The sequence below is a fragment of the Gigantopelta aegis genome, chromosome 15, assembly GCF_016097555.1.
Source record: "Gigantopelta aegis isolate Gae_Host chromosome 15, Gae_host_genome, whole genome shotgun sequence".
Classification (NCBI taxonomy): Eukaryota; Metazoa; Mollusca; class Gastropoda; order Neomphalida; family Peltospiridae; genus Gigantopelta; species Gigantopelta aegis.
In genome coordinates, this window is record NC_054713.1 from 31,021,442 (window position 1) to 31,035,848 (window position 14,407).

General features: G+C 36.0%; 2 protein-coding genes across 3 annotated transcripts in view; both read right to left on the minus strand.

Annotated features, from left to right (window-relative positions):
• LOC121390241 (eukaryotic translation initiation factor 4 gamma 1-like) overlaps window positions 1–12,048 on the minus strand; it is a 35,363-nt gene extending 23,315 nt beyond the window's left edge. Inside the window, exons 1-3 of the mRNA XM_041522020.1 lie at window positions 12,005–12,048; window positions 7,531–7,645; window positions 3,317–3,418 (exon numbers count right to left, since the gene is read on the minus strand). Of these exons, the coding sequence (XP_041377954.1) occupies window positions 3,317–3,418; window positions 7,531–7,554 (126 nt within the window). The 5' untranslated portion in view covers window positions 7,555–7,645; window positions 12,005–12,048. The remainder of the gene's footprint in view (window positions 1–3,316; window positions 3,419–7,530; window positions 7,646–12,004) is intronic.
• Window positions 1–14,407, minus strand: part of LOC121390240 (eukaryotic translation initiation factor 4 gamma 3-like) — a 99,804-nt gene that overhangs the window by 34,871 nt on the left and 50,526 nt on the right. The window lies entirely within an intron of this gene.

Below are 14,407 nucleotides of genomic sequence, written 5' to 3' on the forward strand. Positions count from 1 at the left end.
GGATAGGCCAGTAGCGTAACACAGGCCACACCTGGATAGGCCAGTAGCGTAACACATGCCACACCTTGATAGGCCAGTAGCGTAACACAGGCCACACCTGGATAGGCCAGTAGCGTAACACAGGCCACACCTGGATAGGCCAGTAGCGTAACACAGGCCACACCTGGATAGGCCAGTAGCGTAACACAGGCCACACCTGGATAGGCCAGTAGCGTAACACAGGCCACACCTGGATAGGCCAGTAGCGTAACACAGGCCACACCTGGATAGGCCAGTAGCGTAACACAGGCCACACCTGGATAGGACAGTAGCGTAACACAGGCCACACCTGGATAGGCCAGTAGCGTAACACAGGCCACACCTGGATAGGACAGTAGCGTAACACAGGCCACACCTGGATAGGACAGTAGCGTAACACAGGCCACACCTGGATAGGACAGTAGTGTAACACAGGCCACACCTGGATAGGACAGTAGTGTAACACAGGCCACACCTGGATAGGCCAGTAGTGTAACACATGCCACACCTGGATAGGCCAGTAGTGTAACACAGGCCACACCTGGATAGGCCAGTAGTGTAACACAGGCCACACCTGGATAGGCCAGTAGTCTAATAAAGGCCACACCTGGATAGGCCAGTAGTATAACACAGGTCACACCTGGATAGGCCAGTAGCATAATACAGGTCACACCTGGATAGGCCAGTAACATAATACAGGCCACACCTGGATAGGCCAGTAACATAATACAGGCCACACCTGGATAGGCCAGTAGGACAATACATGAGTTGACAAAAAAGAAATGTCAAGTTTTTAATTAAAATTACTTTATTGAAATCCAAAAGCTCCTATATCCGGTTTCCACGTTAAAATGTCGAATACTAATGCAAAATAAAAGCACAACTGCACCTTTATTACACTTGTCCGTTATCGCTATCAACGGATATCGTCAAAAACCTACTACTCCATTCGCAATACATACAAGTGCAGTTATGCCTGCATTTTGATTTCGTAATCGATGTTATAACATGGTAACCGCATTTCCTATACGTGCTGCCACCGCTGAAACCTCCAAAAGTTGCTGCTCCCCACAAAATACTATATCCAGATAATTCCATGTACTACCATTTTATAAATGTCTTTATTGCAAAAACTAATAAGGATGGCCCATGGGTTACCATTTTTGTTTTCAGTAATGGGTGTTGTAATAAATATACGGATGTCCAAAAGAAACCATACCAAGACTTGAGAGACTACTGAAGAAAAATCTAAATATATTGCAAAGCTATATACTAAAGTAGTGTCGGAAATAGATTTTCTTCGATTATTTCTTTCATAATAAACAGACAAGTAAATATCTATTTAATGATACTCTACCTAATTTAGCATTTACTTGTTTGGGTTCTCACTGATGTACAAGGTGGTGTTTACTCTTGAAATTAAAAGAAATATGTCAATAAACAGGTGAGTTGTGCACTTTATTGGAACAGACTATAACACATTTTGATCGACATGTGTCAATTTCATTTACCCTTAAACAAATGTTTAATTTAAAACTGCAAGTTAAGTGAGTATTTTGAATTGCAGCATAAATTATTAATTATTATCAGCATATTTAGTGAATATAAATTCAATATAAGTACATTAGAAATTTACACAATCTTGCAACCACTTAAAGGTGCTATATCATAGTTACATGTGAGCATCTGTTTGTGATAAAGATTCTCGAATAAAAATGTGTTTTCTAGTAGATACAAATATTTTGTTATAATCATTTATGGGCATATAGTTAAAGGTGTAGTCTTTAAATTGTAATGCAAAATTTAATTTTTAAAATTATTTGCAATAGCTGTCATTATGCAACTTGGAGATAGCTCGTATAATACATAGCACCTTTAATACCGGTATAATAGATCACACACTCAGAATGGTTCTCAACAGTTTTGCTCAAAAGTTACTCAGAAATGTCTACAAATATTTTGTTTTGGAAAGGGATAGGGGTAAACTGTCACCAGAGATGGTCCCTCACATATTGCAATAGTAATGAAATTGACACATGTCCATCGAAATTTGTTACAGTCTGTTCCAATAAAGTGCACAAATCACCTGTTTACTGACATCTTTCATTTAATTTCAAGAGTAAACACCACCTTGTACATCAATGAGAGCACAAACAAGTAAATATTAAATTAGGTCGAGTATCATTAAATAGATATTTACAAAATATTTACTTATCAGTTTAATATGAAAGACATAATCGACGAAAATCAGTTTTATTCTATTTCCGAAACTACTTTAGTATACATGTGTGGTGTTTTGGCATGATGTGAACAAAATGTCATTTCCATTATCCAAATTATAAAGGATAAAATACACGTTAACATATAGCACCCTATTTATACCATACACATATTAGATGTAGTAAAACATTAGCCTATGTTCACAGAGTACAGTGTTTCAGATCAATAAACCTTCGGACTATTGAACCTTCGGATCATTGAACCTTCGGACTGTTGAACCTTCGGACTGTTGAACTTTCGGACTGTTGAACTTTCGGACCTTTGAACCTTCGGACCATTGAACCTTCGGGCCATTGAACCTTTGGACTATTAAACCTTCTGACTATTCCGACCATTGAACCTTCAGACTATTGAACCTTCGGATTATTGAACCTTTGGACTATAGAGCTGTTCCCATCTGATATGATGCGAGAGGTGTCTGTCATTGACTTTCATTGTGTTGCCATGCAATTCTTTCTCACATATTAATTTTACAATCTGTCTTTTAAGTCTGACCTCATCTGTAAATTTTACATGTTATAAATATAATTTTTATTACAAAATTTTTGATTCACACAAAAAGTAGACAACATAAAAACTTGCTGGGTTATACAGTACATGGCTTAAATGTTTAAAAAAATGTCAAAGGAGTTACCTTTCGATCAACTAAGTCAAATCAATCAATTAGCTCCATTTTCAATTTTGATGGACAGTTCTAAATTACACGTCAAAATTACCTTCAAGAAATTGCGCAACATTTCCTATCTGACTTTAATCCTACGGGACATTTGCAAATTCAATAGCATAAAAACCAAATCTTTCCCGCTACCGACCCTGGTCAGGCTGCTTGTCCTCCTTTGAACATGCCAGCATGGGCGACACCCACCCCCACCCCTAACCTTTTCCTGTCCTGGATGGAGGAGCCGGTGTAAGTCGGCACCTGTGCCCATGACAGGCGTGTGCTACAACCTTCAAAGTGTAGTCGACTAAATATTTCCACCCTTCCCATTTTCACCGTATTCTCAAAACTCAGTTTTACCTCTGTCTTTCCTTCTTCACCACTTTTTGTTTCCTTCTTGTGACTGGGTTGCCATGGTGCATCAGATTTGTGCAGTTTTATTTCTTCTTGCTCTGTTGACACCTGTAGACAAAGAGTTCTAAGTTATTACAGAGATGCAGAAAGTTGCCAAAATGTAAGTAAAAATTATGACAGACGAGTTAAAAAATGCAACAACCAGTCCGACGCGCGATCTATCTTTTTCTGACTGACTGTAATTATGTTTGAGTAAAACTAGGGCTTTCGAGTGTTGAATCACTCCACCTATTTTTTCAACTCAGTATCTGCAACCCAGCATGACTTTTAAAGGTGCAACGTCAAAGATGCATAATCAGGGCTTCCCACCAAATTTGGTTCTCAACAGTAATGATATTCACAAATTAGATAAACCATCTATTGACCCTTACATATAAGAAGACTACTTAGTTATAGCATTTCTGGAAAATCAAGAAGAATTTTTTTTGAAAACTGTTTTGATTTTCCCTTATATTCCCTGCATCTCAAGCCCCTGTGTGTGTGTGTGTGTGTGTGTGTGTGTGTGTGTGTGTGTGTGTGTGTGTGTGTGTTTCAAACTCTCTCTCTGTGTGTGTGTGTGTGTGTGTGTGTGTGTGTGTGTGTTGTGTGTGTGTGTGTGTTTCAAACTCTCTCTGTGTGTGTGTGTGTTTCAAACCGACCAATTTCACAAATTTATTTCTCCATTTAACAAGGATGCTTCCCACAAAATATGATTGAAGTTGGTCAAGTAGTTTTCGGGAAGCAGTCAAAAGTATAAAACATTTACACAATGGACAACGCTTGAATGAATGAATGAATGAATGAATGAATGAATGAATGAATGAATGAATAAATGATTAATAATAATAATAATAATAATAATAAAATCTTTATTTACAGAAGGTAACTCAATTAGTTCTAGACTATTTTCCCCTTACTAATTATAACAATAACAATAAAAAAAATAAAAATAAAATAATAAAAAAAAATAAAAAATCTCATTAATAATTAAAAATACAAAACCATACATGTATGTACAATATACACAACCATAAAAGATATTAAAACATAATTATGTAGAAGAGCAATCATGTTTCTAAGAAGCGTTTGAATTTTTTTTTTTCTTAAATATCCACAATCATGGCACATTATTAAAACACAGTATATAAAAAAAATACATAAAGATTACATTATTAACCATAAAAAACAAAAATACCACCGCAATTATTAATAAAGCGACTTTTTGTAAAACGCTCGGGGAAAAAACCCACTGATCCAGTCGATTTGACCCACATCTGACCCGTGATGTAGCATCAGGTGCATTCCACTCATTCATTAGTAGGTTAGCATGGCAACAGCATGTAATGATTCTTCGGAAAATAGCTCATTCTTATCGGACGTTAGTTTGTACGTTTCGGACTTGTCGCATTTGTCTATTTATTTTAATGCTACCTCGATTGGTGAGGAAGGAGAAAATCCATTAGGGGGGCTTCCCTATCAGTTTGAAGCGTAGTACACCGACGATGATCCGTCGAGCCAAATGTGGTCAGCTTATTTGCAGCCCGGAGCCCGGAGACAAAAACAAAGCCAGAAAGTTAATCCTGAGGTGTACGTTGTTCATATTTGGCACAAAGAAAGAAAGAAAGAAATGTTTTATTTAACGACGCACTCAACACATTTTATTTACGGTTATATGGCATCAGACATATGGTTAAGGACCACACAGATATAGAGAGGAAACCCGCTGTCGCCACTACATGGACTACTCTTCCGATTAGCAGCAAGGGATCTTTTATTTGCGCTTCCCACAGGCAGGATAGCACAAACCATGGCCTTTGTTGAACCAGTTATGGATCACTGGTTGGTGCAAGTGGTTTACACCTACCCATTGAGCCTTGCGGAGCACTCACTCAGGGTTTGGATTCGGTATCTGGATTAAAAATCCCATGCCTCGACTGGGATCCGAACCCAGTACCTACCAGCCTGTAGACCAATGGCCTACCACGACGCCACCAAGGCCGGTTTGGCACAAAGATACACCTCAACACGATACATTTATATATGTTGAAAAAAATAAATGTAGAATTTTTTTTTTTGAAAAAATACTAATTAATATTAACTGATGACTGGATAGCATTTAAATAATTAATGCATTGCAATTATTATTAAAAACAACAAATACACGTACATACGTTTTTAAAAAATATCATTAAATATATTAAACAAGGTGCATTCATCGTCAGTGTAATCATTACTTGGTTACATACATCTACGACTGGTACCGGTTTCGTTTACAAAATATGAAAATAGAAGATTTTATTGTTCGAAGTTAATCCTTTAATTGGTTAACTGAAGGCTTATTTGCAAAAGCAATACAGGTCTACAGATTTCGCAGACATCGGTAGCTCAGACAGCATGTGATACACTCGATTCACTACGAGATCAAGGAATCTAAGTGGTTGTGTGTGTACTGCCAATATGCTACGGTACCTGTGATTATGTAATGTCATTGTAAAGAGGTGTTTTCAGACGTCGGATGCACGTTTGTTCCTAATTTGCTCTGTCTGTGTTGAAAGGTGTGAATTCCGTTGTAATGAACAGAATAACACTGATGTATGTTTGTTCCCGACAATTTGTGGTCGGATGGTGTAAATGTCGCAGTAACGACGGTCGTTGTAACGAGGTATGACTGTATATGTTAAAACAATAAATGTAGGAAAAATATTTTTCGGGAAAAATTGCATTAACATTCGGTAGGCCTATCTGTTTTTGTCTTCGGGCTATTTTTAAAAATTTATTTTATTAATACTTCATATATATTGTAAAAGGTATATGTACATACCAAACAATAGTGAATTACGTTTTTAATAAATGTAGACCTTTAAGTATATTCTTCAAAAAAAGTAGCAAAAATTTAATAAGAATTTACAATTGCCAAAATTGTAAGGTATATTAGCTGTAGGGAATGGTTATATGATAAGAGTGAATTAATTGGGCAAACATTACAACCAGTAGTTCAGTATTACAGTAGATTTTATTACCACCAAAGATCTTGAAGGACGATTGGGGTCAGAAGTAAAATTTGAAAGTTGACATTTTTTACCAGTAAATCGCAAATTCAAACAATAAAAATGACTCAAAACAAAACAATAACACATGTATGATCAACAGAATGAAAAGGATTGACAGAAATAATGTTCCACAGTGATTAATGGACCTTCCTGGAAACTAGCAAAATCGAGAATGACACCCCACGCACATGTACGGGGAAACTGTGTGATGCACATGCAAACTATGGAATGTGTTTCAGTGTGTTGATAAACAGACCTGAACGTTCTTTACTAGGATGGCTGTGGTCAGAACATATGTTCGGTGTAATAGTTAATATTAACATTAATATTTCAGGTTCCCCTACTTTTTTTTTTGAAGAGTATATATTTAAACTAGTACATTTTTTTAACATCATTAGGTAAACTCTTACAAATACCAACTCCAGAAAATAAAATCTAACTAATATCACAGTGAAAAATACACCATAGTGTTTAAAAACTAGGGTCTGTCACTTTAAATTAGACAAATGATTGAAGTTCTTTCTATTTCTCTTAGTAGAGAGATGTTGCCAAAAGATTACAAATAGAAAGGAACATTTCTTTAACCACACCTTAGTATTTAGCAGTTATTTCGACATTTGGTCTTCACAGAGGTGTGAAACATGCTGCCGTCGGACCAGGAATTATTTACATTTTATATTCACATATTAGTTTCTGACAATCATGTTTGGTCCAACAGGTTTTGGTTCTGGCCTGGAGAATTTGAAGATGACCAGACCAAATATCCAAAAAACAATTTGGCCAATTTCGGTGTGGAGACCGTGTCCGCATGCGTGTCAGTATGTTCTTCACTTTCATGAAAACAGTCATACATTTTTATGTGAAATAAAGGAATAGAAATAACAGACAATACTTATAATTAAATTTGAAACATACTAATAGTAACACTAAAAGTTCACATTTTATTTTGAATATTTTTTGGTTCTTAAACAATAACGCTCAATAACACAAAGTGACGTCATCAGATATGATGTTCCCTGACAACATTATTTTTATATTCATCAAGAAATGAACAAACTCGGGTTGCTATGAATGGACCAATGGGATGACGTAAAATTGTAATGAATGGAATGAAAATTTAATTAGGCTTACTTGATTATCAAGAAATGAATCCATTTCCGTTTTCAGTTTGTCTTCATCATTCCTTTGAATTCTGTTCACGTTTTGATTTCACATCTTTGGAAATGGGAGTCTGCAGTACTAGCATCTGGGAATAAAATGTATTTTAATAACTTTAAGTCTAAACAATTGCTTCTAATTTCATGCGTCTTGAAGCTATCACCAATTCAGGGTTCGAAAATAGCCAAAAAATAATAATGCATGTTGGCAAATTATGTTAAGTGAACCACGAGCAAGATTTTAATGTAGAATACAAATATTAATAGTGGCTCATGTGTTATAGCTCTAGAGAAGATAATATTATTTGGGTGACTAACACCATTATTATTTTTTAATATTTAAGTCGCCCGCATTTGGCGACCTGGCCACAGGCCGTTTCGAGCCCTGCAATTATAGTTGCCAGCAAGCAGGTTTCAAAACATGTATAACTATAACACAATAAAGTTAAAGTTTGTTTTGTTTAACAACATCATTAGAGCACACTGATTTATCATCGGCTATTGGATTTCAGACATTTGGTAATTTGGACATATAGTCTGCTACATTTTTCAATTAGTAGAAAGGGATCTTTTATATCCAAAAGGTAGCACATATCGCAGCCTTTAATATAAGAGTCGCGGTGCACTGGCAGAAACGAGAAATATCCCCATGGGCCTACCGACGGGGATCAAACCGAGAGAAACTGTGCATCAGACGAGCATTTTACCACTGCGTTATATCCCACTTCCATCCAGTTATATATAGGTGTCTAAAACCTGTCAAATACAGTTTTTAAAATTTCCAATTCTTTTAATTCTTTAAAAAAAATCTAAAAAATAAAAATCCACTCATTAAATAATGGATTAAGCCAAGATAAAGTAAAGAGGGAGGTGGGGGGAGGTAAAAATTACCAAATATTTATAAATATGTTTTTTTTTTATGTGCTAAGTTAGTTTCCCACATTTTTTTGCAGGAAAAATAAAATATTTGACGTTGGAGATTGGGCGGGTGAAACTCTTGTCCTAATGACAAACTCGCAAAAGCTTGATAGTTAATCATTATAATTTATTTAATCTTTAATCACTGTTTCAGTGTGGCACTTCTGAAATAATTTTAACTACAAAGTTAGCCCGAGTCACCTCAAACCTTACCACTTATTAATATTGATATGTGGGGTAATATTAGTCCGAAGGGACATAGAAAAGTATTGACATAACATAGGCTACCCCATCCACTGGTCCGAAGGTAGAGACCGCACCGGAAGACTGGTAGCGCCACTCACATCCGTTACACCATTGCCGAATGCAAGGTTTGAAAAGCACATGTTAGTTAACGTCTATAAAACATTTATTGTTTAATATTGGAAGAATACCAGTACTTGTAACAAGTATAAAATACATTGATAAAACTTTATAACAAATACAGAACTCGTGTTACTTGCCACTTTACGTTTTATTCAGTGGCAAAGTGAAAAAGTAGCGATATCGCATTTAATTATTGAAAAATAGTGTTGTTGTCGTTATTGCAAGTATTTATTTTTGTGAGGTAATTATATATATTATTCTTGCAGTACATGACAAAATTTAGATGTTTTGATTTATTGTATAACTGTGATCGCCCGTTAACAACATCTTCCTGTTTGTCTGTTTACTACAATCCAAGATGGCGGATATTTGTTTACATTTTCAATGATTTGTTATTATGAATACATTTATTGTGTCCCTAACACATCTGTTGTTAGGGAATCACATAAAATTAATCCCTATAACCACATCTTTATAATTAACAGATGTAGGACAAAATGTCACTGGAAAAAATGTCAAGTCAAAATATTAACTATTAAAGTGGAAGGAAATGTTTTATTTAACGACACACTCAACACATTTTATTTACGGTTATATGGCGTCAGACATATGGTTAAGAACTACACAGATATTGTGAGAGGAAACCCGCTGTCGCCACTTCATGGGCTATTCTTTTTCGATTAGCATCAAGGGATCTTTTATATGCACCATCCCACCGACAGGATAGTGCACACCACAGCCTTTGTTACACCAGTTGTGGAGCACTGGCTGTAATCAATTAAAGTGGTACCCAGGTAAAAATGTCAACTTTGACATTATACTTAATGTGTAAAAAAAACTACTTTTTAAAATCCTAACCATGTATTCTACGACTTTTCGTTTCACCAATTAAAGTTTAAACCACTGTTTGCACACCTTTGACAATGACAGCACTAAATGTGTATATAATTGTCTCAATAACACAGCATGGGTGATGTAATTTTGTTTTTCAATGCCACTAACTTATTTTAAAAAAATCAAAGACAGGCTGGCTAATAAGCCATACAAACAACAATGAAGCATTCTCTAATTATTCCAAATTTTCTAATTATGAAGAAACTCAATTTGCCAAAACCTAACACATACATCTGTTACCTCTCTTGCTCTGTCCTTCTTTTCCTCTCTCCCCCTTTCACTGTCTCACTTCTCTCTTCTCTCCCTCTCTCATATATAACACACACACAAGTTGACATTTTGACAGAGATACAACATTAATGGTACACATTTTGTCCTCTTACATATTGACCATTGACCTGTATATCACTTTTTCCATGGCCGACTGATGCTCTTTATACTCTGTACAATTGAATGCTGTGATAATGCGGGTAACGAATGAGGAGTTACTGATTACTACATACATGTAGCACATGACGATGATGGTAATGTTCATTTGTAATGCACAAATGAGTTTTATTACATTCCACATGTTGTATGATATATGCTTATGCAACAAAAATGGCCGTTTTCTTATGTTGAACCCTTTTTGGGGATGGATGGGTATTATAATGACCAATTAGTCGATTATACTGATTATATTAATGGTACTGAAGGTATTTTATTTGAAAATAATGAATACATTCCTACAATTTTGAGTGTGCCAAACTTTTTGGGTTTTTATTTTTTTTTGCAAAACGGAGTTACCTATCCTGATTACAATTTTTTTTTTTGGGTGGTACTCTGACTGTAAGAGAGCTAGACGGACATTGAGACATAAATACGCTCTCATTACAGTCCAGAGACCAACCTATGTATATTTTTGGCAATTCCTGACTACCAAACGGTAGGCAAAGATTCCCGCTCTAATACCACAACAATCCTATGTTTTACGTCAAATACCTTTACATCGATCATTTTCGAGTTAACTGATACAAAAAAATCCACATATTAATAACTAATACACATACTACAGAAAGAAATCCGACAGCACCCACATTCAGCTACGCTTCGTGACACTCCGTCGCCATAATTACAAAGCTCGGCGATCTATTTCGAGACGTAGATCACGTGATCGCACACGGGGGGGGGGGGGGGGGGGGGGTATATTGAGAACAAATACAGTCCTTGCCTTTTGAAAACAATGGCGAGTGAAAAGTCGCACACCTCAAAACGCTTAGGCGAGTGAAAAATCGCACTCATCAAAATGCTAAGGCTAATGAAAACCAAGCATTTATTAATTTATGAAGTAATTGGTGCATGTATGTAAATGCAGAGACATATGTTGCAAAAATGAACCAATAAACCAATAATGTTTTCTTCTAATTTTATGTTGTTTGGTTCATTGGTGTAGTCCGACTTCTTTTTCTTCTCAGGAATGGAGTTATAGTTTATTAAAAAGTTTCAGAAGTAGTACTATAGAAATATAATTATGACAGATGCAGACCATTTGATTTTTTAATCATAATATGTACTATTCAGATAATTTGATGCACACAGACCTATTACCTTACAAAAGTGGACTGTTTCTAATTAATAATAAATTAAATAGGCAAAGAAGTTTGATCGGATTGGTACGTCTTCGAAGATGTCTATTAAACCTGTGTTTTCCGATTTGTATAGCACATAAGTACCAGCCATATATTAAAGTCTTGCATGGACGCTACCGTTCTCGTAACATTTTTTCTGGTATTATTAAACGGATCTTTCTATCAGCTACATACGGTAAATAGTGGCAATCAATATACAAAATTATTTTATGTGCGCTGTTTGTTAAGTGTAACGTGCGTTATTTTTCACACTCGCCAGATTGAAATTACGTGCGCTGTACGAGCGTGATCGCACCCGCGCACCTTAAAAAGGCAAGGTCTGCAATTAAATTATCCTGTCATCAAGTGCCGATGTTCATGGGTCCATACTGGCCTCCTTGCTACTGGTATTTAAAATTACATTTTCATCTAGAGACACCCAATGTAGGTAGTAGGCCTATCGTCCGTTGCCCTGTTTGAATCAATGAGGTTCCTGTTTTGGTGGTTGCGTCGTTTGTGAGCAACATAATGTACATTTGATTATTTTTAACAAATTTGATTTTTGCATGGGAGATATACACAAATGTCATTGTCGGTCATATTCAAAGAAATGTTCGTAAAAATAAAGTTAAAATGAGCAAAGAAATTAAGATTAAAACTTACCCACTCATAAACACGGCACATTTCTTAATACCGTACATTTTTCCTATGATTTTCAAAGACTGTAATTTGAAAGAAAACTTAATTTTAAAAACTATTTCTGTCTCTTCTCAGCTGTACTGGTATCTGGTTATTGAAGTCACATGATTGTTACGGCGTCTGCTGATAAAACTCTCTTTACAGATACTTGCCAAAAATGTATGGTCCTTGTATGTTTTAACATAAATATCTATCAGGATATCTGTTTATATATTTATTAAAACTCAGAATACAGCTTATATTTTTTAACCAAACAATTTTACCATTATAACCATTAATTTGCTCAACTTATTACACAATTGCAAGACATCATAATTGTTATATTTGTTTTTCTAAAATGTTGTCTGTTAACATTAGTTCTCGAGGGCTCCATTTTGTAATTTGCTTTAAAATATTTAAAATATTGTTTTTAATAAATTATTATAAGTGCATGTTTTGTTGAACAATATACATGTTTTGATAAAACACTGAAAATGTTTGTGTTCGGAAGTTTTTGCGGTTAGCTATATGTAACAAAACGATAAAATCAGAAAATGAAAATTTTGGCTGTCCGCTGTATTTACGGAAAATAGCTTATAAAGTACGGAGCGGTTTACGCGTCATTCTAGATTACCCACGATCCATAGCGGTCGGCCATGTTGGAAGGCATCGACATCTAATAATAGGTAGGCCTACTTGTCGAATCTTTTTGTTAGATTTAATTCGTCCTGAACCAACATAATGCCGACTACTTGCGGCATTGTCAGTTGTAATGCCCGCTGGGGGGGGGGGGGGGGTCCTAGCATTATCACGCACCAGGGTGAAGAAACTAAAGAAAAAAGTGAAAGACGAAGGAGGCTTTGGCCCACACTTTTCATTTTGGCGTAAGTTTCAGCTATAAACCGATCGGACCTAGGACATGTCCTATTGATTATCTTATAACAAAAACTGACAGTTCAAACCCAGTTTTTGATAAAATTGTGTGTGTGTTGTGCCGGTTACAAATATGTACCCATCAGTTGTTCCATTTGACTGAAGAATGGAAATGCCATCACACACCTGTAAATATGTTTTATTAGGACATTTATAATTAGCATCTGAATTCCCTGGGAAAAAAATACATTCAAAACAGATTCACTTGAAAAATAATTATCTCCAAAAAGAACTCTATATATTAACAAAAATAATCCTCCAAACATGTTTGCAGTTTATTACTAGTCACAGTTGAGAATATTGGTAATTTTCAGGCATGATTAGTGAATAACCCTAGCTGCACTGGTGAGCCCTGGGAGGGGCGAAACATGTTAATGAACTAGGTAATGGTGTAAGAAATATTGGTCGCCTGTGTTCTACCTAGTACTTGTGCGCAAAAAAAAGTAAAACAAATTGATTACCATATGAGTGGTATGTGCTGCCCAGTTTTGGAACAGTTTAAAAAAAACAAAAAACCTGACTATGTCCTCCACCAAAAAGTAAAAATTTCATTAGTCATTTAATAAACACCATTCAAAATACACCACTTGAGCATATTGTTTATTAATCACCAGCTATTGGATGTCAAACATTTGTTAATTTTTACAAATAGTCTTAGAAAGAAAACCCACTACTTGTTTTCAAGTAGCAAGAAATGTACAAAATCAACACTTATCCGTTTATCCTGACAAGTGTAAATCTACTCGGGGGGGGGGGGGGGGGGGGGGGGGGGGGAAATGTACCTCTGTGTATTGTTCAATGCATCTTCATTTCAAACAATCAAAACCAATGTCCATGTACTTGAATAAAACAAACCAATTTTGGGACAGGTGACAAATATTGGTGGACACGTATATTTCTAGATGTACTTGTCCTGTGGACTAGTGAAACATTGTGCTTATTTCTATCACTGGCAAGGAATATTTTATATGCACCATCCCAGAGACAGGGTAGCACATACCACATCCTTTGATATACCAGCCGTGGTGCACTGGCTGGAACACGGAATAGCCCAATGTGCCCACAGACAGGGATCGATCCCACACCAGACAAGCAGTTTACCACTGGACTACGTCCCAGACCCTATGTAACAAAGTAATGACACCTACAGTATATAGCAGTGTTCGAGATTAACGGTATCCCGATATCCCGGGGATACCAGATTTTAATTTTGGATACCAAACTTCAAGAAACCAGTATCCCACCGGGATACCATATAATGTTGTTGGGTTTTTTAATCCTGAGTTTTTATTTTTCTTTGAAACTATAAAGTCGTTATTTGCCAGTGAAGTTAAGTAACAGTATTTTCAAACTCGTACCCTGTCTAATGCTACACCGTAACAATATTTTCCCCAACTCGTACTCAGTCTAATGTCATACTGGAGGTTCCATTAGACCAAATCAATTCCTATTGCC